The sequence below is a fragment of the Cervus canadensis genome, chromosome 19 (assembly GCF_019320065.1).
Source record: "Cervus canadensis isolate Bull #8, Minnesota chromosome 19, ASM1932006v1, whole genome shotgun sequence".
Lineage (NCBI taxonomy): Eukaryota > Metazoa > Chordata > Mammalia > Artiodactyla > Cervidae > Cervus > Cervus canadensis.
In genome coordinates this window covers 20,067,840-20,095,577 of record NC_057404.1, presented here as the reverse complement: position 1 = coordinate 20,095,577, position 27,738 = coordinate 20,067,840, and the positions used below count along the sequence as shown (strand labels likewise).

Here is a 27,738-nt window from a genome sequence, read left to right as displayed (position 1 = left end):
ACTGGAAAGATAGCTGGTGGTTGTTGGTGAGTAGGATGCTTGAAACTGAGATTTAGAAGGCTCAGGTTGGTAAAGGGGGTCTAGGTTCTGAACTTTGGAATAAGAACCCAGGTGGAATGGAGAATGAGGTCATTGACCTGAGCCATGCTGTTGCATGTTTTATTATGGCAGTCCTGTCTTTTAATTACTAAGTGTTTTCTTTTTTGTTTACTCATTTTTCAAAGCAGTGCTCTTGCTCTGTAGATATGACATTTCATGGCTCTCTGAGGACATTAATTAGATTTTTTAAAAGTCTTTGCTGCTTCCCGAGTTATCTCCTGTTTATATGTCACCTTGCCGTTTGTTTTGGTCTCCTGTTGCCAGCTTTCTTCAGAAACCTGATGCCCAACTGTTTCCTCATACTTACTCCTGAGGCAGTTTAAAGTTGCTTGGCATCGCTGGGTGCAGGGTGGGCCGAAGCCAGACGAGTGCCAGAGCCTGTGGGCCTGTGCTGTGCGCCTCTGTTTCCGTTTGTCCCCCCTTGTCCAGCCCCAGACGTCATCCCGATGTCTTCTGTTGAACTTGATGTTTATAAGGACTGAGTGTCCCTGGGGTTCTGCTGGGTGGATGACTCCTTGCTGCCCTCTCTCTGAAGTGCCTCGCATGTGGCCACTGCTGGTGCGCTTCACCAGTCACCAGTCTGTCTGCTTTTGACATTTCTGAAACTTAAAAAAACTTTTTTTTCTATCATCCTCTTTTTGTATGAGTTTATAACACGTCCATCCCTCCCCACTGTCGTTTTAACGGAGTTTAGTATATAGATGTGTGTGCTCAAAGAACAGAGCAGGAGGGAAATGACATTCCTTTTCCTGAATGTTGAATAATTTTGTGGTTCTGCATATTTGCAGAGTAAACATAAAATACTAAGTTTTCTGTGATCATGTTTCAATATGAATGAAAGGTTGTTGATTTAACTTCTTGCTCCTTGGAGATAAGTGGAATATAGCATTATTTTAGATTATAATGGAGAAACTGAGACAGTGAGAATTTTAACATTAGCCTATAACAGATCAGTGGTTGCCTGGGGTTGGGGTGAACTGAGAAAGACAGGAATCTTTTTTTTTTTTCCCCCATTTTTGCTGCAAGAGAGTTTTGATCGTGGTGCTTGGTAACGCAAGAGATGTCACAGTTTTTTATGTCACGTGTTATACTGTGTACAGAAAGGTTAATGATACTGACCTACTTCTCCAGTAGTTTTATGAGACTTAATGCTTAGAAGGGACTTTGAGATTTAGGGGTAAAAAGGGCACATATTATTTGCTTAGAGTAATTATCTTACAGATGTGAGCTTAAAGAGCTTTCAAAAAAGTGATATCCATTTCTATATTCAGAAACAGTTTCATCAAAGTGTAGATGACTTCCACTTATAACACTTAATCTTCAGGGTACATTTGTGTAAAGCCCAAGGAAATTCGATTTTTGAGATCTGTTACTGTAAGGATAAAAATATCAACTTCCATAAGTAATGTCTTATTGATACCAGAGGTGATCGTAGTGACATAGTATAAATTTATAATAGTGATTTTCTGTTATGGTTGATATTTTTTCTTCTTACTGATCAGTGATTTTTTTTTTAAAAAAAACTGAGAATAGTGCTGAAAACAGTTTTGGGGGTTTTTTAAAAATTTCTTTTGGTTCCAAAGTTAGGAAAGGATTTCATACTTTATTGAATGCTCGGAGAGTCTATTACAGTTTGTGGCAAGGCTGTTATAACCAGTTAGAATCTGAGTTATTTGCTTTATTTTTGAAAAGAATCAGGATTTGCTCTTTTGAAATTTTATTTTTAGCTATGTGTTTGAGTTGTTAAATCTGTTCTAAAGCTTTAAATGTCATCCAGATACGCTATACTAGAACAGTAAGGATTGTTATATTCCATAGTAATTGAACATTGATGTATGAACCTCATGTAATAATTTCGTTTCTGATTTATTTTTATCTTTTAGAGTTATAGATAGCAGTATGAAAAACTTCAAAGCATTTTTTCGGTGGCTGTATGTGGGTAAGTTAATTGAATGAAGCATTCTTATATTTTTAACACTGTTGAAGAAAAAATGTGGGAATATCAATTTGGAATATTCAGTTACACTAGTAAAATTTTAAATATGTGTCAATGTAGAGAGAATAATTTTAATGACCCCACTTCTACACTTCACTCAGTTTCAGCAGTTTTCAACACATGGCCAATCTTATTTCTTCTTTATACCCTCCCATCCCCACCCCCACAGATAAAACTTCTAACATTGATTGTCTCTATCACTTACTGATAATTGACCTTTTTTTACTCTGTAATGTCTCCTTACAGACATGGGGTCTGAACTGACTTGAACTGAACTAATGTCTCCTTAGGTTCAAATACCATTTTTAAATCTCTACTTTGTATTAGGCACTGTTAGGTGTTAGGTTTGGAGTGGAAAGGGGGAGAGAAAATAAGACAAAGCCTCTGCCTTGAGTAGTTTAACTCTTGTTTTATACTTTGAACTCCTGTCTCTAGATCTGTGCCATTCATTATGGTAGCCACTAGTCAGTTATGGCTGTTTAAATTAGTTGAAATTACGTAGAATTGCATATGCAGTTCCTTAGTCATGCTAGCCGCATTTGGAGTGCCCAGGAGCTGCTTGTAGTTAGTGGCTACCACGTTGGACAGCACAGAACTAGAACTTTGACATTATCACTTCTACTGGGCAGTGACGCCCTAGCTAAATAGATCGCAGACCGCTAGTCCTTCTCTGTGTCGCCACATCTCTTTGCAGTTGTATGTAGTTAACAGATAGTTACTGACATGACACTAAACGTTTTAATGCTCACCCTACAGGGTGTGCATACTTCATGTGTGTAGTCCATTCGTACTGCTGTTTTTGTGACCTCTCTTAATGTCTTTGAAATAATTTAGCATCCGTTTCCTTCCAACACATGGAAGATTTAGTTGTGAATAGAATTTATTCCATAGTTCTTAAAATTCTAAAGAGTAAAATAGAAAGTAAATTACCTGTAATATGCTAATATCCTTTTAAACAAACGCCCAAGTCTTCTTTTAATTTATTTTTTCCAAATCTTTAATTCTCATGTTTTTAAAACATGACTTTTCATATTTGTAAGCCTAATATAATTGCTTTTAATAAAAAAATGAATGCAATCAGTGAATGTTGACATTTAAAATTCTTAGATTTTTCTCAAAACCATACCAACACTAGCCAGAATGGGGAGCCAGAGTGTTTATCAGGCCAGCCTGTTTAATATCAGAGTTAATTAGAATAAATTGCAATGTTAAAATTAAATGAAACCTTAGAAGTGACTTTCTATTAGAGAAATAGTAGCTTGGTTTTACTTATAATTACTGGAGTAATTAGGCAGTTGATATTCTTATTGCATGTCCTAACTGTAATAAGAAGCTGCATTAGAAGGTAAATGAGTTACCACCCAGTCCTTATTATTAGAACAAAGTGCACTGAATTGACCCCTGGGTCGGGACGAGCCCCTGGAGAAGGACATGGAAACCCACTGCGCTATTCTTGCCTGGGAAATCCCCTGGGCAGAGGAGCCTGGTGGGCTACAGTCCATGGGGTTGCAAAAGAGTCAGACAGGACTTAGTACTGAACAACAAAACAAACCCTGGATTGGAGAACTGGAGACCTGACTGTAACTGGATGCTGCCACTCGTTAGCGCTCTAACCCTGGTTTGCTCTTTTGTAAAATGCAGTCTCCATGAAGGCAGGGATTTATTTATACTGCTTTGTTCCCAGTACCTGTATTACGCTCAGTAAGTAATTTTTGAATGGATAAATGAGTGAGTGGAACTAGATTATGGCTGGGTTTTTTTCTTCAGATAAATTAGAAGTCTGAATTAATTAAAAACAGTTTCTTAAAATAATCCCTATTTGCAGAATCATGTCTAACATGCTTTTTCCTGGCCAAACATAAGAACCGTATTCAAACACTATGCAAAACACATGCAATATACTTCTTCACTTAGGTGGATGTAATATGTATAGAAAACACAGTATTGATGAAGACACCCCATAAAAGGACAAAAAGTGTCAACCACAAATATTAAAGAAGGTATATAAATACATATATACACACATATAAGTGTGTGTGCTGCTAAGTTGCTTCAGTCGTGTCCAGCTCTGTGCGACCCTACAGACGGCAGCCCACCAGGCTCTGCCGTCCCCGGGATCCTCCAGGCAAGAACACTGGAGTGGGTTGCCATTTCCTTCTCCAATGCATGAAAGTGAAAAGTGAAAGGGAAGTCGCTCAGTCGTGTCCGACTCCCAGCGACCCCATGGACTGCAGCCTACCAGGCTCCTCCGTCCATGGGATTTTCCAGCCAAGAGTACTGGAGTGGGGTGCCATTGCCCTCTCCGATAAGTGTGTTTTAGTTCAGTTCAGTCACTCAGTAGTGTCCGACTCTTTGTGACCCCATGAATCGCAGCATGCCAGGCCTCCCTGTCCATCACCAGCTCCCAGAGTTTACTCAAACTCATGCCCTTCGAGTCGGTGATGCCATCCAGCCATCTCATCCTCTGTCGTCCCCTTCTCCTCCTGCCCTCAATCCCTCCCAGCATCAGGGTCTTTTCCAACAAGTCAACTCTTCGCATGAGGTGGCCAAAGTATTGGAGCTTCAGCTTCAGCATCAGTCCTTCCAATGAACACCCAGGACTGATCTCCTTTAGGATGGACTGGTTGGATCTCCTTGCAGTCCAAGGGACTCTCAGGAGTCTTCTCCAACACCATAGTTCAAAAACATCAATTTTTCAGTGCTCAGCTTTCTTCACAGTCCAACTCTCACATCCATACATGACCACTGGAAAAACCATAGCCTTGACCAGACAGATCTGAGTGCAAGCATCTTTATGTGGCAGAAAAGTCCAAGGGGAAGACGCACATCTGTCCGGCACTCTAAGGCTTTTGGAGGAAGGAAAGAATTGCCTGCGCATGTTAAGAGAAGAGACATGACTGAGTTGGGAGGGGTCCTGCACACGGAGTCTCTGCTAAAGGCAGCAGTGCGGTTTGTTTGTCTGGAGTGGCAATAGGTTGTATTGAAGGAGAAAATGAAAAATGGTTTAAAATGGCTATACCAACCGTTTTGAGCCTAAGAATATAAATCAAATTCTTCACTCTGTAGTTCTTAGAAGAAAAATAAGTTTTCCTTGGTGACAAGAGCTGTTGAAAATAGAAATTGTAGTCCAGTAAAATACATTTAGACTTGAAATGCATCTGTAATTAAAATTATGTTTGGAGTTTTCCTTTAAAGATAGTTTTAAACTTTATATTTTCAGCAATGTTGAGAATGACAGAAGACCATGTACTTCCCGAACTGAATAAGGTAGTATATAATAGTATTTTTCCTATATGTGTTAATATTACCCTGGTTGAGCTCAGCTTTGCTGGTCATCTTAGTAGTCTTATGCAGTTATTGTTAAGAGATGTTAGGCTGTAGGCACAAGAGAGATTCTAGTAAGCCCTTTTTAAAATTTCGGTGTTTGGGACTTCCCTGGTGGTCTAGCGGCTAAGACTCTGTGCTCCCAATGCAGGGGGCCAGGGTTCAATCCCTGGTCAGGGAACTTGATCCCACATGCTGCAGCTAAGGCCGGGAACAGCCAAATAAATAAATAAAATAAATAAAAAAAAATTAAAAATAAAATAAAATAAAATAAAATTTCAGTGTTTGATATTTTTTATCTCACAGAATACTTTTTTATGGCTAAGCTTATTGTTTTCATGTTTGTATAAGATTTTATAGTCTGTATAACATAAGGTATTTGGATTCCTTATTTTAACTTCCTAAAATCTTAAATGCATTTTTATTTTCCTTGGAAGTCTAGTACGTAGATATTAGTATCTATGTTCATGACTGGTGAGTACCAGTTTCTTTCTGACTGTAATAAGGATTGTGTGACAAGTAGCAATGGAATCTCCTTCTTGGAATATCCTACAGAATAGGCTAGAACTACCTTTTGGTTCCTGCAGCTCACTCATCCTCACCCCTCCCCAAACTGTGATTCAGGTAGATTAGGTGGTTTTAAGCCTGAAAAAATGGGGAGTATTAAAATTAGTCTTAGTGGACCAGATAAGTAAGGGATCACAGCGTTTATGTGAAGTAGATCTTTTGTGCTGTGGATGACTGGCCTTCCAAACCAGGGATGTTCACTTTAGCTGTTTCTCTGCCATCACTCTTAGCTTTACTTTGGGAGATTGAATATGTTAGTTGTTGGCAGAGACCTCAATGTGTAATTTTTTGAGGGCTGTAGAACTGGGATAGGGAGAAGGTAGGGTCATTAAACAAAGCAGAGACCAACGCTGAAGCAAGCAATGTTCTCAGGTTGCAGCCCTTAACTCAGATTGAGGTTATTTATCTGAACAGACCGTCCTCCACTCCCAAAGGAGGGACTCTACACTCAGTCTTAGCATTAGGCTTAGAATAATAAATAGCCTTAGACCATAAAGAGATCTGTAGCTGTTGGAGTTGCTGATTGGAAAATGGGTTTAAAATATTTAATTACATGCCTCTCCCATTTATTGTTACATAATTTTTTATTGAGAAGCTTTTCTTTATCTTGATTTGTTTTCTTTTTGTTCCTTTTGGATTTGATAGATGACTCAGAAAGATATCACATTCGTTGCTGAATTTCTTACTGAACATTTCAATGAGGTAGGAAATTGGCATTTCTATAGTGCTTTTTAAACAATAATTACAATAAATCTGGATAATGGTAAGAAGTAATCAAATTTAATCCAATTTAAGTGACCTTCTAGCAATTATGTATGCTTTTTCAACTATTGAACTAATTAATGGCAATACTTATTTATTAAGTGTAAAGCATATAAATTGAACTTTCTGTTTGTGTCTTACCATCCACAAAAGAAAAGAGTAACTGCTACTAACAGCTTTCTTAAGAAGTAGAGTTTTTGGTTTAAATCTAAGATTTTCTTTTTTCTTTAATGAGTTGACTTAAGAATTAAACTTTATTTATTCTTTCTAGGCTCCAGATCTTTATAATCGAAAAGGAAAATATTTTAACGTTGAAAAAGTTGGTCAGGTATGGGCTCTGGATTGAATCTAGTTACTAATTTTTTAATTTTTAAAAACTAATTTTAGAGCATTAGCAGTGTTAGTCTTTATTATACAAAATTTTCTGAAAGTAGCATAATGCCAAATTATATAGTAGCCCTCTCCTTTTAGTAAAATCATCAAAGAGCAGCTTTAAACTTTTGGAGGGTCTCTGAACCCTTTATATTATTGAAAACTCCCAGAGAGCTTTTATGTGGGTTGTGTCTATGAATAGCATATATTGTTAGATATTAGAAATTAAACAAAAAAGAATTATTATTCCTTAATTCACTTAAAAAGAACAAACCCTCTTTTCATGATATGTTAATATAAATATTTTTAATGGAAAATAAATATTTAACAGAACAAAATTAAGAGTGACATTGTTTTATATAGTTGCAAATCTCCTTGATGTATGGCTTAAGAGAAGGCAGCTACATTTGTTCTGTTGTGATGTGTTGTTTGATTCAGAAAGCCTGGTTTTACACAGGTGTGTAGTTGGAAAGGCAGAAATATTTTAATAGCTTTTTAGAAAATTGTGAATATTCTTTGATACTGCACCACATTCTGACAAACAGTAGTACCTTAGGTTAGTTCTAGTGTGGAGTCTAAATTGCAACAGTAGACGTTCCATATTATGATTCATTAAAATGTATTCATCTGCTTTTCATTTTGGAAGGATCTTGTTACTCTGTGCTTAATTTTGTAATATCATGTATTGATCTTTGGTAAAATACTGATTCACTGAATTACAGAGGTCTTCCATAGGCAGATACCTTTCTTCATACAGTATCCAAAAGTCAGATTTTGTTAATATCATTACCAATCTCATCAGACAATCTTTAACTACCAGGAGGCTGTCCAGCACACAGTAGCAGATACGGGTTTTCCAGAATTTTAATTTTTGCTTGAATGTTTAAATTTTGTCACTGACAACAAATACTGTCAGTTATTTTGCTTAAAGTGACAGGATCACTTTCTTTAGTTTCAAGAAAATATCTGCCAGATACCCAAGAACGGATAATCATAGTTTTACTGCCAGTCATTCTTTTGAATAAAAATGGAATTCCAGGAGCAACAAAGACGTGCCTAGCTTGACTCAGGTGCATTTTCATAAATGCTTTTCCTCATGATAACTGTCATGCTTTGGTATGCAGTGAAAGTGCTTTATTTGTACTTCCAATTCCCTCTCTCAGAATATTAAAAAGATCTTGTTGAGATTTAATAATAATTTTAATAGCCTTATCAGAGCTTAGTGAAACTGTGTGTAGCAGAAAGGAGTCCAGTGGCTGCTAGCATGGTGTGATTCTTGGGGGCAGTGCCAGCAGTTGTCCCCAGCTGTGCTTTGACCACCAGGGCCGATGTCGTTACAGTGGAAAAAGCAAATGATGGCTTTATACCATCATAGAAATAGTAATGACCTCATGGGTCTTGGAAAGCATCTAGAAGACTCTCCAAGTGGTGTGGACCACACTTTGAGGATTACTGCCGTGGAGTAGATTGACAGGTGATAAACAGTTGAAAATTAATTTATAAACTTGAATATGTAAGTTTAAAGTATGTAAGGTTAAATGTTCTATTTTCTATGAAAACAGAACATGATACTTAAACTCAATTTATGGTCTCTGTGTCTGTTGCATTCTAATCTTTTAGTAGTCTGCAGTTTGTTCAGTAGCTTGGCATTTAGTAAATTTTGGTCATCTCACAGAATAATGTGGTTTCAGAGGACTTGACAGTAAAAATAACTTGAGTAGAATAGTGTTGAATATAAGCAATTTTAGAGCCTGATGCTTTGGCTTACAAAGCTGAAACGTCTCATGCTGTATTTCTAGTACTTGAAAGATGAAGATGATGACCTTGTGTCGCCCCCTAACACAGAGGGAAACCAGTGGTATGACTTTCTTCAGAACAGCAGCCACCTTAAAGGTATTTCATGAACCAGGCAGATTTGGGCCATGTTCATGTTTACTGGAGGCCAGTACCTCAGCAAGTGTACTTGCTGAATACTTACTTAAGTTCTTTGATTTATCTTTTTGTGTCCATTTTATTTGATTAGAGAAACAGGAAAATAATAACAATGTATGATATTACTGTGCTCAAAAACACTATGTTAACTGTGATGTAGTAAGATTGCTTATTTTAAGTATTATCTGTTATAAAAAGCAGGATATTGGGAAGAAAACTATAGAGCCTATCAGAGAAGTCTGTTTAAGTCAGTTCCAATTTATTGGCTTTTAAGTGCATATGATGCTTTTAACTCCTATAATGATGCATCACTGTATTCTCCTGAGGTGACTTTTTTTTTTAACTTGTGATGCCTTTCGTTGTTGATATGGTAAAATTTTATTAAGCCAACATTATTTGGGATGCAACACAAAATAGCAACCATTATGTATCAGAACTTCTCCTTTTTAGATGAAAAGATGTTTAAAGCATCTATTTCTTTGTTTTCTCAAAGAGTAATTTGACCAAGGTTTAGCTGTTTCTTAGATCATTGGGGTAATAGCCACCACATACATGTATTATCTCCTTTAATCCTCACAAGAACCTAGAAGGTTATCTTCATTTTACTAAAGAGGAAACTGAAGGTTAGAGAAGGCCCATGATGATAAGGGTAGTAACCGATAGAGCTAGGACTCTGCTAACTTGAGAGCCTGTGTTTTTAACTGTAGTCAGTAATAATCTCTGCTTCTTTCTGTTTGCTGTTTATCTGAATGAGGAGTGAGTGGGAGAAGCAGAGAAATCTCAGGCCCAGAACTTTGCTTGTTGCTCTTTTGATTTAACCCTAGAAGTCCACATTCTTTTTCGGAGCAGAACATGTTTTATATTGCTTGAGAGTCTTCAAGATCGCCAGAGAGATGTATTGACATAAGTTAGTATTGAATGGAGGGAGAATAAAAGTACAGCTGACTCAGCGCATTCACTGTATTTAATCAGGATGCCCACGGAGTAAGGAAGGACGCCTGGGGAGGGCTGATAGCAGTGTGCCAGCAGCGATGGCGTCAGGACCCTGTCACTGTTGGGCTCATATCCACCCTGAGGACTTTGGAAAAAACTGGTCCTACCCTTTTTTCTCCCCACATCTTCTGTAGCTGAATAGAAAGGCCTAACCTTAGTTACAGGCCTCATATTTAACTTGAAATTAACTCCATCTCTTAGGATGTTAGAATGTGACTTCAGACCAGCTCATTAATCTCCCAGTTTCTTAGTAGAGTATGAAGTAGTACAGATTGTCACCACGGAGCTTTTAAGAAACTTTGACGAAACTTCTTCCTAGAACTTTGCAAAAATCAAGTGCTGAATACTTAATGTGCATACCTTCCCCGGGGGAGGTGAGAGAGTTGGAGTCACATGTGGGTGAAAGCGGGTGTGCTGGAAGCAGGGCTGCCTGGGCTGGGGGCCTGCCTTCCCACTTGCTGCTGTGTGGCTGCGGGCGCACTGCCTGACCTCTCTGTTCCCCAGTGTTCTCTTCTGCAAAGTGAGGTGATCACAGTGCCTCCCTCAAAAGTGGTTGTGAAGATCCAATAAATTAATCTAAATGGAGCACTTAGGATAGTGCCTACCACATAGCACACAAGCAGTCCGTGTGCATTTGAAGTGTTTTTACTCAAAACACTTCTGACTCAAAGTGAGAGGATTCCTTTCCTCCTGAGATCATCTCTGATACCACCTGGATGTCCCACACTTCCATTGTGATACTAACTGCAGCGTTAGCTCAGACTCTGGGGTTCAGGGCTTAGTCCCAGAAGACTGCCCCCACTTCAGAGTTCAGTCACCAGTACTGGGGCCCCAGGTTACCCACATTTCTGTCCCACTTCGCTACAAATTTGAGGGTTCCCATAATTCAAGTTTAATAATTTGCTAAAATGGCTCACAAAACTAAGAAACACTTGAATTACATTTACCAGTTTATTATAAAGGATGCAATTCTGGAATAGCCAAGTAGAGATGCACATGGGGTGAGAGATGGAGTGGGGGACGTGGAGCTTCCATCTCCTGTCTAGATGTACCCCCCACCCCCCAGCCCCTTAATGCAGGCAGCAACCCAGTGGCCCTAGCTCTGTCATCTAGGGGTTTTGTGGAGTTTTCATTATGTAGGTGTGGTTAGCTTACTGGCCACTGGTGACACTTCATATTTTCCCTCCATTGTCCTTAGGATCACACACTGTATTGAGTTGTGTTTTCTTAGTCTTCTCCAATCTATGATAGCTCCTCAAGTCTTTCCTTATCTGTTTATGACCTGATTTGATGAGTACTAGTCAGGTGTTTTTTTTGGGGGGGTGGGGTGCACAGTGCTTCCCTGGTAGCTTATATGGTAAAGAATCGCCTGCAATGCAGGAGACCTGGGTTCGATCCCAGGGTCAGGAAGATCCCCTGGGGAAGGGAATGGCAACCCACTCCAGTAACTTGCCTGGAGAATCTCATGGGCAGAGGAGCCTCTTGGGCTATAGTCCATGTGGTTGCAACTGAGCAACTAACACACACAGTCATTTGTTTTGTAGAATGTCTCTCGGTTTGGGTTGTTCATGTGTTCTCATTGTTAGAGGGACTCAACTGCCGGCTTCTCTCTTCTAGCTGGTTGGGGGATGGGGCCGAAAGTTCCAGCTTCTAATCAGGGCTGGGTCTTTATGTGACCACCCTGCATCCTGAAGCTATCTAGGGGCTCTTTAAAACAGAGGATGCTCCTATCATAGTTATCACTCAGGAAATTCCGAAGGTTTTAAAGAGTTCTGTCCCAGGAACTGGCGACAGAGACCAAGTATCTTTCTGTGATACCAAAGCATCTGTCACCTGTTGGGAGCTTAAAATGTTAACATGATTAAAAACTCCTTTATCCAGCATAACTGGGGCAGGAGGTGCTATGTGGGAGGCCAGTAGAGCACAGTGGAGGAGGGTGGGTTTGGGAGTGGGACCTGGGCTTGATTTAGAGGTTTAGCTTCTTTGTCATTCTCACACTGGGTGATTGCCTAAACCTCCTAGGCTTCATTTTTTTTTTTTTTAAATCAGTAAAATAAAGAGTATGATACTTACTTTTTACAGCTGTTGTAAACAATAGAAATAACAGACATAGAAAGAATCTAACATAGTTGGTGTCAGTAGTTGACAAATTATATATTACTTTCTTCTGATAAAAGTAGCTTTTTCAGAAATGAAGAGCTTATTTTCATAGCACCAATTTCTTATCTCCTGTTTTTGTTTTCACCATCATACTCTCCCAAAACAATACTGGGTTGCTATTGTCACACCATTGTGGCAAAGAAGAGGGAAGAGTGAACTTATTTCATTATATGTCTTCTGGGTCCCAAGTCATCCTTTTCTTCTTACAGCCAACAGAAGTATACTGTTGGATTTTGGTGGGAAAAATAAAAGAATAGTAAACTGCCAGGACTCAGCTTGTAGTAAGTGTGGTGGTTTTCAGTGGGCTGGCCGCCAAGGATGTTGCAAAGCCGGAAGCCTTGGTCGTTTTTAGTGAGTTTGTGTGAAGGTACAGTAGGGTGGCCAGGGAGAATTCCACCATCAGATACGCTGTGTGGGCTGGCTCTAACAGTAGGTTAGTTTTGCCTAGCTATCTGGTTTGTTATAGCTTTTTGTTTTTGTTTTTGTTTGAAACCAGAAAGTCCTTTGCTGTTTCCTTATTATCCTCGAAAATCGTTGCATTTTGTGAAAAGGCGGATGGAGAACGTAATTGATCAGTGCTTGCAAAAGCCAGCGGTAAGTTTGAAAGAAATGCATGTTTTTGTATAGGAGCAAGAATATCTACAATATGTGGCTCATTTATGTAAATGATCATAATTATTAAGGTGAACCATATGAAAATGTTGATACTCAACTGTTTTTGACTAACAGAAGTGGCAGTTACATATGATTCACCCTAATATTTCCTCTTACTGTTGGTTTCTTACATAAATTAAAAAATACATGGTTATTGAATATGTTGGCATCTTTAGTATTTTATTGGTCCCCAGAACAAACTTATTATAAATGATCTTAGTTACAGAGCTGATGTGTCTGTTAACTGCTGAAGGATGGATGATTGATGCTGTGAAACTTGGAAGAGATGGTTTTTCACCTGCCATCACTTATCTCCAAGGCCCTTTGGCGCTCAGAGTTTTCTCTCTTCTTTACTGTCATGACTGTCATTAAAATTTCTTGCATGAAGTTTTGGTGACGTAGATGATTTTTCACTAGACTTAAACAGTGATGATCAGTCACTTTCTGTGGAGTATTTATTTCTGTGTATGTACATGCTTTAATTATATTTTTAAATCTTATTTAGGATGTAATTGGAAAATCAATGAATCAAGCAGTATGTATTCCATTATATAAAGATAGTAGAAGGTAATTCTGCTTACTTTTTGGGTGGTATAATTCAACAGCCGATTATAATTTTTCTTACCTTTCTTTTCTTTTGTTTTAGTGAGGACTCCACACGTAGACTATTCAAATTCCCTTTTCTGTAAGTGTGTGTTTCTTCCCTGTCTTCTGTGAAAAATGCAGTTTTGTTGTATAAACTGATAGCTAAATGTCATGTTTTGACATTAACTTTTTTCCTTAGGTGGAATAATAAAACCTCCAATCTACATTATCTTCTTTTTACTATTTTAGAAGATTCACTTTATAAAATGTGCATCTTAAGGAGACATACTGATATTTCCCAGTGAGTATTAATCTGAAGTTTGAATCAAGGAGATAAGATTCTAATATTTTTAATAATAAAACATACTGTTTCCCTCCCCTCCATTTCAGCTTTTAGTTAAGCTACTTTGACTTTAGACTTGATAACTTAACTCTTCTAAGTCGTACTTTTCACATTATTAAGGTGGGGTAATGCCAAATTGACTTCCCTGGTGGCTCAGACGGTAAAGCGTCTGTCTACAATGTGGGAGACCTGGGTTCGATCCCTGGGTGGGGAAGATTCCCTGGAGAAGGAAATGGCAGCCCACTCCAGTACTCCTGCCTAGAAAATCCCATGGACGGAGGAGCCTGGTACAGGCTGGTCCAGGGGGTCGCAAAGAGTCGGACACAACTGAGCGACTTCACTTTCACTTTCACTTTCAATGCCAAATTAGGAAGTTGTGTAATCCCTTTTAATTTTAGATTATTTAATTTTGTATTGGTATATAGCTATTACATACAGGATTTTTTTAGGCTTAGGGAAAGTATAACAGCAAAACAGTTGGTATTATATCTCGTGAACTTGTAGAACTTCAGAATTGTATCTTAGCTTCCTTGTAGAAAGGATTTTTACCTCAGGTTCAGTATTCAGTTCAGTCTCTCAGTTGTGTCCGACATTTTTGACCCCATAGACTGCAGCATGCCAAGTTTAGTATGCCTTTCATTAAACAAGAGGCCTTGCCTATAGAGACTTCTTTTGAGAACGCAAATAAAAGTTTTGAAAGATAATCATATTCAGAATGTCATTAGAATCTTAAATGGTTTTAAATCTAAACCAAAGGAAACTTTTTGAAACCAAGATGTAGCCCAAGAGAAATAATTTGGGTCTGTGGCCATACCAGCCTAAACGCATCCGATCTCATCTGGTCTCGGAAGCTAAGCAGCGTTGGGCCTGGTTAGTACTTGGATGGAGAAATTATTTGGTTGTCCAAACATCCTCATTTTGTAAGGTATCTTGCTGCTTTGGTGAGATTTGGTGACTGTGAGATATTAGGTTGTCTGTCAGGGATTTGCATTAGTTATCAGTATTCTAGAGTGAGTGTAATAGTATTTTGGTCTGGGGTTTGGTGATTATGTAAATATACTGACAGTCTTTTTTTTTCAAGCATATATAGATTATTGCCTATCCAAGTTGTTCTACAAAGTCTCTCCCCACCCTTCTTCTTTCTTTAAGATCTGTAAGTAATGGACTAATTGCTGTTAAATTTGGGAGCTTCACATATGCCACAACTGAAAAAGTGAGAAGAAGGTAAATCTTGAACCTTGTCTGGATATATATATAGTAAATACAAATATATGAATATAGTTAGACTCAGTTACAGTGATGATATTCTTAGGCCTTCATCACTTGCAACATAGGGGTGCTGGGTTGGTTGTGTGTTTTATACTTAGAGGGTGATTTGACATACAGTTGAGAAGAACCTTACTGGCCTGCAGGAAGTTTTGTAGTATGGTTTCCTACAATTAATACTTCTGAAGTCTCTGTCCTCTAAGAAAGTAATGTGGTTCCAGGGGGGCAAATGGCTAAAGGTCTTCTTAGGACCAACAGAGATGTGAGGTGGTGGTATCCTTACTGCTCTGGGGTTTTCTTAGGTTAAGTGTAACAATACCGATATCATCTGGAGGCTTTGCAAGAGAAAGAACTGACACTAATCCTAAATTTACCTTTTTCTTACTGTTTTCCTTACAAAAAGGAAGTTCTTTGAAGTTGTATCTTTTCATACATAAATCTTATTTTTACTTTTCATTCTAGATAACTTTGATTACCCAATATATTTATATGGTGTCATTCATAGAATTTCCAGAGGCTTAAGTCCTGACATTGATGTCAAGAATTTTCTGGAACTGTGAACCAACCTCACAGATTTTTCTTTTTCCATGATTACCTATTTTCAGGGCCTAGTTATGTTTGTGAATAATCAGCACCATAGGTAACTGTGACTTTAGCGTAAACTAATGATATATTTTAAATGTTACTGTATAGAATGTCAACTTGACATTCCCATTGTCAGTTTTTGGTTTGGTACCAGTATAATGCTATATATATAGTATTTTCTCAGTCATGGTAACACCTTTGATATAATGGAACTTATTTAATTCTAGCACCTACAGTTGTTTGGATGCCCAGTTTTATGATGATGAAACAGTCACAGTAGTTCTTAAAGACACTGTAGGACGTGAAGGAAGAGATAGACTCTTGGTGCAGCTGCCATTGTCTTCAGTATACAACAGTGAAGATTCAGCAGAATATCAGTTCACTGGGACTTACTCTGCAAGGTAACTTACATTAGTAAGATTGTCTTTCTGATAGAACAGTTAAATGTTCCTTTTTTTAAATGTATATTGTTCTTTAGGTATGATAAAGTCAACTGAGCAGAAATACTTCTATTTTTTTTATTAAAAAAAAACTGGCTTCAACAGCTCTCTTGTCCTTTTGCTTTGTTAGTAAATCAAGATTTACTGGAAGAAGGTGGGGAATTATTTTGTGTGGAGAACAGCACTTCTGTTTTCAAGGATGACATTAGCCCTAGTTTGTAGTAGAATTATTTTAGATTTGTCTTTAGTATTTTCCTTTCAGAATTAGCACCTCAATAGCCACAGAAGGGTTTCAAGGTCACTTCCAAGAGATAGCTTTAGATTGAGATTTAAGTAAGCAGATCTCTAATTTATTAATAAAATGAGGTCATTTACTTACCTTAAAAGTGAATCAAAAAGCTTATTTTCTAAGGTTTCTGCTTTAATAAGATACTTGGTCCATCTGGAAGTGCAGTGTTTTCATAGAATATAGTATCGCAGCTTTTTTATACAGTAGCTGGGAGGATTATGTTGGAAACGGGAATATTGGTAGAAATCAAACCCTGATGCCATCCCTAGTGACCGAGGGAGAAGAGCCCCGTCTCACCCCTGGGTTGGCTTTCTCCACTCTCCAGGCTGGATGAGCAGCGTAGTGCTATTCCCACCCGCACCATGCACTTCGAGAAGCACTGGAGATTACTGGAAAGTATGAAAGCGCAGTATGTTGCTGGGAATGGTTTTCGAAAGGTGTCCTGTGTGGTAAGTGTTTATAAATTGTTACTAAGAGTAACAGAAGTAGCAGGATCTGTAAGATTCTCTCAGTGCAAACATTCTGTGATGTAAAGCTTTTATTGATGATGAGCATGTCGTGGTCTTAGCTATTTAGATCTCTTGTTCTGAGAAAGCTTACTAAGTAATTACTAACTGTTTTAGATTTTATTAATCTTGAAATTGTCACTGTATGTGGAGTACAGAATGAAAGCTAAGTTGAGTGATTCTGTTGTAAGTTGATGGGAAAATAATTTTCCTATGAAGCTACTATTCAGATTTCTGATTTTTAATATATATTAAGCCATTTAAAATTTCTTTATTTGGCCTTTCCTTTAGTTAAGCTCCAATCTCCGTCATGTGAGAGTATTTGAAATGGACATAGATGATGAATGGGAGCTCGATGAGTCTTCGGATGAAGAGGAGGAGGCTGGTAACAAGCCTGTAAAAATCAAGGAAGAGGTGTTGTCTGAGTCGGAAGCAGAGACCCAGCAAGCTGGGGCTGCCGCTTCAGCTCCAGAAATGGTCGTTAAAGTCGAAAAACTAGACCCCGAGCTAGACTCATGATCTGGCTTGCCATTGTTTTATGTGTTCTCATGTCAGGAAGGACACAGATGACGATCAAAAATGTGTTGGACACTTAATTTTCTTTACAAAATAAACAGTAAGTTTTGAGTTTTTTATTCTGTGTCTTCTCTCAGTGGTATAACCACTGTGAGAGGCTTTCTCCTTTTACCAAGACTTCTTTTTAATACTGAGTGCAGAACTAGTGTTAAAGAAAATGTAAATTGAATGTGAAGAAAAAGTTTAGTCTTTTCTGTCAAAAGGTAGTATCAGGAATCATCCCTATATCAGGAAGAAGTTACCTTTAGTCATTCATCATTGGAAGTTTTGACACATTTAGTACTTTTAAACTGCAGGCAACATTTATTTGTATTTTTCTATCTTCCCTTTCTAGTTCATTTTCGAGCTCGAGAATGCTTTCAAAATTACATTTGTTTTTTTTAATTAATTTATTTTTAATTGAAGGATAACTGCTTTACAGAACTTTGTTGTTTTCTGTCAAACCTCAACATGAGTCACCCATAGGTGTACATATATCCCCTCCCTTTTGAACCTCCCTCCCATCTCCCTCCCTATCCCACCCTCTAGGTTGATACAGAGTTTGAGTTTCCTGAGCCAGACAGCAAATTCCCATTCGCTGTCTATTTTACATATGGTAATGTAAGTTTCCATGTTACTCTTTCCATACATCTCACCCTCTCCTCCCCTCTCCCCATGTCCGTAAATCTATCCTCTATGTGTCTATTTCTCCATTGCTGCCCTGTAAATAAATTCTTCAGTACCATTTTTCTAGATTCCATATATATGCATTAGAATATGATATTTATCTTTCTCTTTCTGACTCACTTCACTCTGTATGATAGGATCTAGGTTCATCCACCTCATTAGAACTGATTCAAATGTGTTCCTTTTTATGGCTGAGTCATATTCCATTGTGTATATATACCACAAATTTTTATCCAGTCATCTGTTGATGAACATCTAGGTTGCTTCCATGTTCTAGCTCTTGTAAATAGTACTGCATGTGTCTTTTTCAATTTTGGTTTTGGATAGAGATGGTGTATTTAGAAAGGTGATTTTTAGTATAAAAGTGGTGACACAGTGTTTCAGAGGAGTGTTAATAGCAGAGGCCCTATTGGAATGTATACGAAATAGGTGTGAAGTGAGGAAGTGGAGACCACAGAAGCAGGCAAGTCTTGAAGAATTTTGCTGCAAGAGAGGAGAGAAAAGAGGCCGGAGACATGACTTCAGAGGCTTTTTTAAAAAAGATGAATGCTCTGAAGGCATACTTATATTACCAGAGGAGTGATCCACAAGAGAGACATTGACCATTCTAGAGGAAGGCAGAAATATGTGAAAGTGAAACCCTCGAGAAGGCAAAGGGCCGAGACCCAACAGCCAGAGGAATGGTCAGCCTCGGGTTGGAGCATGGTGTTCCTTCCACGCTCACGGGAGTGTGTGGGGACAGATGCTCGTGGCTGATGGAACTGTGGGTGTGACAGTTTTCCCCAAGAGATACCGTCTCAGCAGAGAGAGATGAGGAGAGGAGACGTGTGAAATCCTTGACCTCAGAGGGAAAGGGAATTCACTGGGGAAGTGTTAGCATTGAAGGTCTGCTGGAGATTTGTATCATAAATTAATAACAAACCCAATTAATGGAATCATTTTCTCCTGCTGCTCAGATGTTGGGTGAAATTAGGTGGAGCATTGGCTTTAATCTGGGTTGGGGTTTTGTCAAACTGCTGCAATAAGAAAGGGATGCTGGGCTTAGAGAAGGTAGTAACACCGTGACAAGGTCAGTGACAGGGTCAGTGGGTTAGAAGGTGGAGGATTGTGGGGTTTTAGATTCAGAGGGATGGAGAGACGGGTGTGGTTTGCAGTGAGTGGTACAGAGGACAAGGGAACTGGGCCCATGGTGACTGCTGTTAGGGAAGGAGAAAATCACGGGCTCAGTAGATTGAGAATTGAGTGCCTGGTGCTTTTGGATGACTCATCCATGTGGCTGTTCATGTACCAAAAATGACAGCAAGCAGGAGGGAGAAAGTTACCCCGAGTAGGGTGCTGGGACCACCAGTGCAGGAGGAGGAGGAGCTGACAGCTCTTCGAAAAGCTGCCTGTGCTCAGGGCTTTGAGAGGCCCAGGGGAGGATCTGTGACTTAGGTCACTTAGGAAGTTGGGAGGAAGCGGGGAATTGGTCCCAGGCAGACTGAGGCAAGGCTGGGCTCCCATGCCCCACGCTGACCTCTGGAGAAATCGAAGTAGAGCCCAGGGTTATAGAGGACCCAGTGCGAATAAAATTATGAAGCCAGCTTGTGAGCACAGCAGCGTCTTCCGGTCCTGTATCAGCTATAGGTTGGCACTGCCTCCATCTGGGAGCTATGATTGAAGGCCAGGATGTGGGGGAAGTCCTTAAAGCTGACTTGGCAGCTCTCCTCGCTGGCTCTGGGAAACAGAGCCTGGTCCTGTCTTAGCGCAGCGCTGGTCACAGAGAGAATCCTGTGGGGTGAGGAGGCGGCCCAATCCGATGGCCTGGGAGAGTGGACCGGAGTGAGCCCTGCTCAGAGGCCCAGGCGGGACCAGGGATGGGCAGGCACTGAAGCACCCTTCTTTCCCCTGGTGGGGGGTGCATTTCAGGGCCTCTCTGGTGCTGGGTGCTCTCCTGGGTCATCTGAAGCATTACCGGGAGGGGAGCTACCCTGTTTGGGGGCTCTGGCTGTTTGAAAAACCAGGCAGTTCCCAGGCCCCTGGGAGATGGCACCGGGCTGCTTAGCAGACCCAAGAGGGCCTAGCCCCAGCTGGCCCATGGACCTCTGCATCTACCAAAGTGTACACAAAAGTCCTGAGTGCTCAGGGCCAGATGTTCCGGGGCCAGGCCAGGCCAGGCCCAAGGCTGGTTGCAATCAGAGGGTCTCTACCTGCACCTGCTGCCACCCATCCCCCTCCTCCTGGTCTGTGTGCCTTTGGTTTTTCAAGGTTCTCCTGTGCAGAAGCCTGTCATGGAAGAGAAGTAGTGTGGGAGAGGCTTCATATACATTATCCCATGTGGTTCTCTGAACAGCTCTGCAGCAAAGGAATTGCTCTCCTTAGTTCACAGAAAAGAAAAATGTTCAGAGAGGTCCCATGTATCCCAATTACACAGCTAGTCAATGTAACTGCCAGGATGCAAAACCCCAGGTAGCAATAATTGCTAGAACTGAGTACTTAGTAAGAGCCAGGTGCCATTCCAAGCACATGGCACAAATAACTCATTCAAGCCTCAGCCCAGTCCTCCAAGGTAAGTGCTGTTATTAGCATCATCTCCATTGCACGGATGGAGCAACTGAGGCCCAGGAAATGTTCTCCTGTTCACAGGAATCCCAGGGGCTGCAGGGGCTGGATGGCGATGCCCGGCGCAGCACCCTCGCTGTTAACCGCGACACGTGCTGCCTTCTGGGGTCTGTGTTGTTCCACAGCCCACCCTGCCTCCCGCGTCTTGGCTGCCTTGCCCCTCACCACGCTCTGGCACACAGTCTTCTGCGGTGGCACAGCCGCCGTGATGTCTGTACGGCGCGACTGACAGTGATGCCAAGGCTTCATTCTCAGAGCTCCGTCCTTCATAATCAGCGTCCGCTCAGTGAGGAAACCGGCTGCGAGGGGAAGCGGAGTATGTGGGGGGCCCCCGAATCCTGCCCCCCAAGGTCAGCGTAGTTTCCTCCAAGACAGCGCTGCCCACGCCTGTGACCATGGCCTCTCTCTGCCTCCTCAGCAGGCTCCTGTTTGTGTGTTCAGGACTCAGAGACAGAGCCGTGCTGTCCCCAGAAAGGTGACGGTGTTTGTGCTGTGGACGTTCTCCGTCTCATTCCCAGTGCATCAAAATATTTTGCATTTTGTTGGTCTACAGACTTCCAGTGGGTAAAGGCTTCCATGGAAGATGGGAAGCAGGTAGGAAGCAGAGATGATCTTCTGAATAAATATGGGCCAGGCAGGGGGTGAATCTGCAGTTTGCAGCAGAGAATCCATTCAAAACACGGGATGCTTGGTGGTGAAAACTGAGAGGGACCGTGTGACACTATGGAATACAGACCGGAAAACACACTTGGCCCGTTAGTTGTGGGCTAGGATCGATGATAATGCAGAGTTGAGAAAACAAATTCCATCTTATGTTTTTCCACAAAATAGCTCAGAGCATGACATGTCAGTTATCCCATTTATTCATCCAACATGTAAAAGGGACTTGAGACAGTCTTGGGATGGAGCAGGAACTGTAATAATGTATTTTCCATTTGAGAAACGGAAGTTAGAGGAACAGATTTGCAAACTGGCTCAGCAACTCGGTGAAAATGTGAGCCTTAGATCTCTCAAATGTCTAACCCAGTACTTTTCACTGTCCTTAGTTCCAAAATTAATTAGTATAAGGGTCTGTTTATGTTTAAATGCAAGACTGATTTACAGCTAGTTTTGCTCTGGGCTGGCTGCACACTAGGTGTGTGACACATGCCACGTGGTCCAGCACATTTCTTTTTTTTTTCATTTTTTTAATTTTTAAATTTAAAAAAAAATTTTTTTTTTCATTTATTTTTATTAGTTGGAGGCTAATTACTTCACAACATTGCAGTGGGTTTTGTCCTACATTGACATGATTCAGCCATGGAGTTACATGTGTTCCCCATCCTGATCCCCCCTCCCACCTCCCTCTCCACCCAATTCCTCTGGGTCTTCCCAGTGCACCAGGCCCGAGCACTTGTCTCATGCATCCCACCTGGGCTGGTGATCTGTTTCCCTATAGATAATATACATGCTGTTCTCTCGAAACATCCCACCCTCACCTTCTCCCACAGAGTCCAAAAGTCTGTTCTGTACATCTGTGTCTCTTTTTCTGTTTTGCGTATAGGGTTATCATTACCATCTTTCTAAATTCCATATATATGTGTTAGTATGCTGTAATGGTCTTTATCTTTCTGGCTTACTTCACTCTGTATAATGGGCTCCAGTTTCATCCATCTCATTAGAACTGATTCAAATGAATTCTTTTTAATGGCTGAGTAATATTCCATGGTGTATATGTACCACAGCTTCCTTATCCATTCATCTGCTGATGGGCATCTAGGTTGCTTCCATGTCCTGGCTATTATAAACAGTGGTCCAGCACATTTCTGAAAGCCGGAGGGACGGATGATGGTTTGCTGCCAGAACGTGGTGAAGATGACAGTACCCAAAATCACTGGTAAAGGAAATGAAGACATGTTTTATGGGTTGAAACAGAACAGAGAGGAGTGGTGTGGCTCTAAGGGGAGAAGGGTGCAAAATGTGCCCACCTAGTTTGGAAGAATAAAGACTTGCTACCCCTCTGTCAGTCCCAGAGTCCAGTTCAAATGCTTTTCCAAAGCCTCCTTTTACTCCAGCCCTCACCATCCCAGCCCCAGGCTAGCTGTCATCTCTGCCTCGAATCCTCACCAAACCCACTGTGTTCCCTGAGCACTAAGCCCAGGAGAGGACCTGGACTAATCAATGCACTGCGGGTGTGAACTTGTCCAGTTGCCCCCACCCCAGAAAAAGGGAGCATTGTTAATTGCCCTTTGTACCAAGGAGGATGGAGAAGCCCAGAGAGGTTAGATAATTTGCCTAAGGTCACACAGCTGGTGAGGGAGGGGTCAGCCGAGTTTCCTATCACACGTGGTACATCTCGGACATCAACCGCTTCCTCCCTTTCTTGTGAACAACAAACCTTCCACTTCGGGCAGGCGAACTCCTCCCGGGCAGGGACCCCTGCTGCCTGGTGGTAAATCCTCACTAAAGATCTGTGCCCTACTGGAAGCCCCGCCCTTGAAATTGATGGAGTCCGGCGCTTTGAATCCTATATGGGAAGCCACAGCGCCCCCTAGTGCCTGAGAAGTCTTAACTATAACGCCAAGCCGGCCAGCACGGAAGGTTTCCCAGCGCCCTGGGCCAGGGCAGCAGGGCTGAGCCAGCCAAGGTAGGGAGGGGCTGCTCCGCACGGCTGCCCCACGCTGATTTCTGAGCCTGCCCTGTGGCAACGCCTCAATCCAGGACGCTCGGGGCACCACAGGGCCTTTCTGACTGATGCTGGGTCGCCAGGCAGCCCTCTGCCAGGCCCAGTGGCCTAGGAAGAGCATTTTAGAGAGGAAGATGTGTGGGAGGGTCCGCATCAGGAGACGGGGTTCCCGAGGTCGAGGTGGCCTGCAAGTTGGCGGCTGGCCGAAAGGCCCTGCAGAGGGCAGCAGTTTGCTTGTCTATGCTCTTCATGCTGGGCTGGTTTCCTGACTCATGGGTCCCACGCAGGCCTCGTGCCCTGAAGGGCCCAGGCTCAGTTTAATGCTGTGGAACTAACCACATGAGAACAAGCAAAGGCTGTTTATTCTGAGCTTTCCTGAGCATCGGAGGCAGTCTTGCCTTTGGGCAGAGACTAGAGAGCAGGCTGAAGGGCTGGGAATGCTTTAGAGTGAAGAAGAGGGAAGGCTGCAGGCTTACTCTGACTGGAGGCAGTGGGCCCCAGGAGGCCCAAGGGGGCCTAATAGAAGAGGGACATCCTAAGTGTCTGGTGAGGAGTGTGTATTTGGCCTTATCTGATTGGTTCTGAGTTGGAAGCAGGGACAGAAAGTAGGAAAGCTGTCGATCACTTCAGTTCAGTTCAGTTCAGTTGCTCAGTCATGTCTGACTCTTTGTGACCCCATGGACTGCAGCACACCAGGCCTCCCTGTCCATCACCAACTCCTGGAGTTTACTCAAACTCATATCCATTGAGTCAGTGATGCCATCCAACCATCTCATCCTCTGTGGTCCCCTTTTCCTCTTGCCTTCAATCTTTCCCAGCATCAGGATCTAGTCCAATCATTCAGTTCTTTGCATCAGGTGGCCAAAGTATTGGAGTTTCAGCTTCAGCATCAGTCCTTCCAGTGAACACCCAGGACTGATCTCCTTTAGGATGGACTGGTTGGATCTCCTTGCAGTCTAAGGGACTCTCAAGAGTCTTCTCCAACACCACAGCTTAAAAGCATCAAGTCTTCGGCGCTCAGCTTTCTTTATAGTTCCGTTCTCGCATCCATCCATGACTACTGAAAAAACCATAGCCTTGACTAGATGGACCTTTGTTGGCAAAGTAATGTCTCTGCTTTTTAATATGCCGTCTAGGTTGGTCATAGCTTTTCTTCCAAGGAGCAAGCATCTTTTAATTTCATGGCTGCAAGTCACCATCTGCAGTGATTTTGGAGCCCCCAAAAATAAAGTCTGTCGCTGTTTCCATTGTTTCCCCATCTATTTGCCATGAAGTGATGGTTACTGATCATTGGCTATTGAGGCCGATTGCTGCAAGAAGATTCTTTGGCTTCCTGGATTGCCACTGTTGAGGTGGCCTTCTCCCTTCCTGCATGAATGGTTTATATAAAGCAGACGGTTTTCTGGGCTGGTTATCATAGATGAGTCAGTTCTCTGGGCAGGCTGCTGTAGGCTGCAGGTCAGAGTTCTATTTCATGCGTGGTCTGGCCATTGACTATATTCAGTTTCTCACTCTGCTAGTTTCTCACTCTGCTATCGCCGTCCCCGTATTTTCATTCCATACTGCGACCTGTAAATGATGTAGCTATTCCTGTGTTCTTTGGACTCATGACCAAGGAAGCTTTCATGATCTAGTTGCAGTTTTCAAACTTCTACTTAGAATTCAAGTTTGTGCTGTTCACAAGGACTGAGGGCCTCCTGGTGAAGCAGAGGTATGAACACCCTGGAGAATGTCTGCCTGTTGACGAGTCTGTTTCATGTCTGTTTCATTCTCAAGCCTGCAGATCTTCTGCTGTGTTTTTTTCCATCTTGGTGTGGCAGGGGTCTTCTGGGCAGTGAGGATAGTCAGTGAGCCTGGGCTGAAACAAACTTGTAACTTGGATCACAGCTTACTAATTTAGATCCTGTTCATTTTAAATAGAAAAGGTTTGATCAACATTTGATGAAAAGATTTGCTAAGCAAATGCACTGTGCAGAACGTTTGCAAGGAGGAGGTCAATATTTAATCTGTCTAGAGCAAAATTTTCAAGGACCTAATCAGCACTGTCTTATGCAAAACCAATGAATTACCTTGTAAGCATAAAATCTAATTTCAATGCATTCTTTGCTGTTCATATGTTGGAGGAGGTCATTGAGAGGTCGTGACCACCAGCTGACCTGTGAGAGGACCCCGGCAATCAGAGACTCCTGACCCCATCCTCTGTCCTTGGAGTCTACATTCTTCCCGCTGTTCCCACACTAGGAGCTGTCTCAGAGATGCAACCTTGAGATAATGTGCTTTTGAGACCATTTGAACCCATTTAAGGCCTCTACATAAATTTTAAGACCAACAGGCAAGTGTGGAGATCTGGGGCCACCCCAGACAAGCCTCATTTGTTAACTTCCTTTGCTTGTTAAACTTGCTGTCTACCAATCTGGAGCAGCTTTCTCTTTCTTAGCCTCTCCTTGTCCCCTCTAACCTATTAGGGACAGTTTCTGATTTCATCTGGGGGAAGATCCTGAGCTTATTATCTTGAAAGTGGCTCTGAATCCTCCTGCCTCTAGACATAGCCTCACAAAGGTATCTTGACACACTGGAAAGCAGGACAGTGAAATCCTTCTGCAGGGATTTGCTAATTTAGGCTTACTGCAAAAAAAGCACATCTTTTTCAGGTCCCTGCACCCAAGTGCTGAGGCGTTTCTATACCTCTGTTACCCTCACTGCTCCCCGTTTCAGGTTTCCCGGGGACACCAACCCCGCGTGGGTTTCCCTGCAGTGCTGAGTCCTTCCCTACCTTCCTCAGGATGAGCCTTTCTGCCATTGTCTCTCCTTCCTGCACAAAGACTGCCTTCTCCAAGTGGTCCCTTCCTTCCGCCTCTCCCCCATCTAGTCCCACCAAAAAGCTCTGGAGGTAGACAGAGCAGCTCCCAGGCCACACTCTGCCACTCAGTAATGATGAGAGCTTAATCAGGCTGCTTAACTACTTGGAGCCTCATCTTCTTTATCTGTGAAATGGAGACACTGATCCTAGCCTCCCTGGGTCCTGGTGAGGGCCAAGGGGATAACGTTCATGGAAAGGGATGAACTAGTGCTGGCCCAGCCCACACTCAGTAAACTCAGCCTGTGGTGGTGAATTCCAGATGGTAATGCCATTCACCTCATTGCTTTGGTTACATTTGTCTTTCTGGTGAAGGAAAATTTCCCCATTTATGTGTCACCTCAGACATCAGCTCTGGTTTTGATGCCCTCAAACTCAAAGGATGAAGACTCTTCTCCACTGAGGGCACTCAAGAGAAGATGCCACGGGGGCTGGTGGCAGCTGCCAAGGAGGCCTGTCTTAACCTTTTGGGAAGGCAGTACTATGGGCTGGAGCACAAGAGTGGCCTCTCAGGTGGCCATCTGCAAGGGGATGGGTTTGTTCACACAGTTTTGAAGGGTTGTTTTGGGAGGAGTCCCTTTGCTCTGCAATCGCCCATCTGAAGGAGAGGGGTGGGGAATGGCATTGATTCGTAAGCAAGAGGCGTGAGCACTGCTGCCTGCCTCTCTCCCAGGTTCCTCCTGGCTCTCCCTTCTGACCCTTTGGGTTTGAAGACTGCTGTGTTTGGCTGGTACCTGCATGGTGACTCATGGGGCAGTGCAATCATTTGCAAATACCTGGTGCTTACCTTCATTCTCGGTGACTAGAGGCACATAGTAAGTGCTCACTGAAATGACTTACCTGGCCACAGGCCCCACTGCCCTGGTTACTTGGTGACCTTCCTTCACCCACCAGGCCTTCAATACTTCGCAGTTGTCACGAAAGTCTCTGGGAGGCCTGAGGAACACCTGAATTACGGATCAGAAAAGACTGAGCTGTACTTTTTTTTTTTGCTTGAACAAAACTCAAGATCTTTGTTCCAGGGTTTTTTCAAATGCGAGTACCAGGCTTCTTATAATTAAAGAGGGAGAGGTGGGACCATAAAAAACACAAAACAAGAAGAGGTTTTTGACCGGCCCCAGCAGCCCTGCAGCTGTTGTCGCTGGCATCCCGTATTCCCTCACCACCATCCGCAGCGTCTCTTCACTTAATTCCTGGGTCTGTACCTTCCTCTTTCTCAGCCAAATCCCCATTTTGGGGGATCACATTTTCTAGAAGCTTCCTGAGAGTGGGTACACAGGGATAAACTTTCTAAAATGGCTTATCTCTGAAACTGTCTTTGCTCTGCTCCAACATCCACTGACGATTTGGTTGGGTGCACACTTCGAGGTTAGAAAGTGTTCCCCTCACAGTTTTGAAGGCGTTGCTGCCTTATCCCTTAGCTCTGCTCGTGGCCGGTGACCCCCGTCCGTCACGTGTGGTGACCTGCTTGTTGGTCTTATTTCTGTTTTCCCCCCTGGG

The 27,738-nt window shown here is 42.0% G+C and overlaps 1 protein-coding gene across 1 annotated transcript in view; it reads left to right on the top strand.

Annotated features, from left to right (window-relative positions):
- Positions 1-17,506, top strand: part of ANAPC4 (anaphase promoting complex subunit 4) — a 33,268-nt gene extending 15,762 nt beyond the window's left edge. Inside the window, exons 16-28 of the mRNA XM_043438598.1 lie at positions 1,983-2,038; positions 5,316-5,362; positions 6,632-6,688; positions 7,020-7,076; positions 8,920-9,013; positions 12,702-12,799; positions 13,365-13,426; positions 13,506-13,544; positions 13,644-13,745; positions 14,937-15,011; positions 15,866-16,039; positions 16,693-16,816; positions 17,165-17,506. Of these exons, the coding sequence (XP_043294533.1) occupies positions 1,983-2,038; positions 5,316-5,362; positions 6,632-6,688; positions 7,020-7,076; positions 8,920-9,013; positions 12,702-12,799; positions 13,365-13,426; positions 13,506-13,544; positions 13,644-13,745; positions 14,937-15,011; positions 15,866-16,039; positions 16,693-16,816; positions 17,165-17,392 (1,213 nt within the window). The 3' untranslated portion in view covers positions 17,393-17,506. The remainder of the gene's footprint in view (positions 1-1,982; positions 2,039-5,315; positions 5,363-6,631; positions 6,689-7,019; positions 7,077-8,919; positions 9,014-12,701; positions 12,800-13,364; positions 13,427-13,505; positions 13,545-13,643; positions 13,746-14,936; positions 15,012-15,865; positions 16,040-16,692; positions 16,817-17,164) is intronic.
- Positions 17,507-27,738: the final 10,232 nt, after the last annotated feature.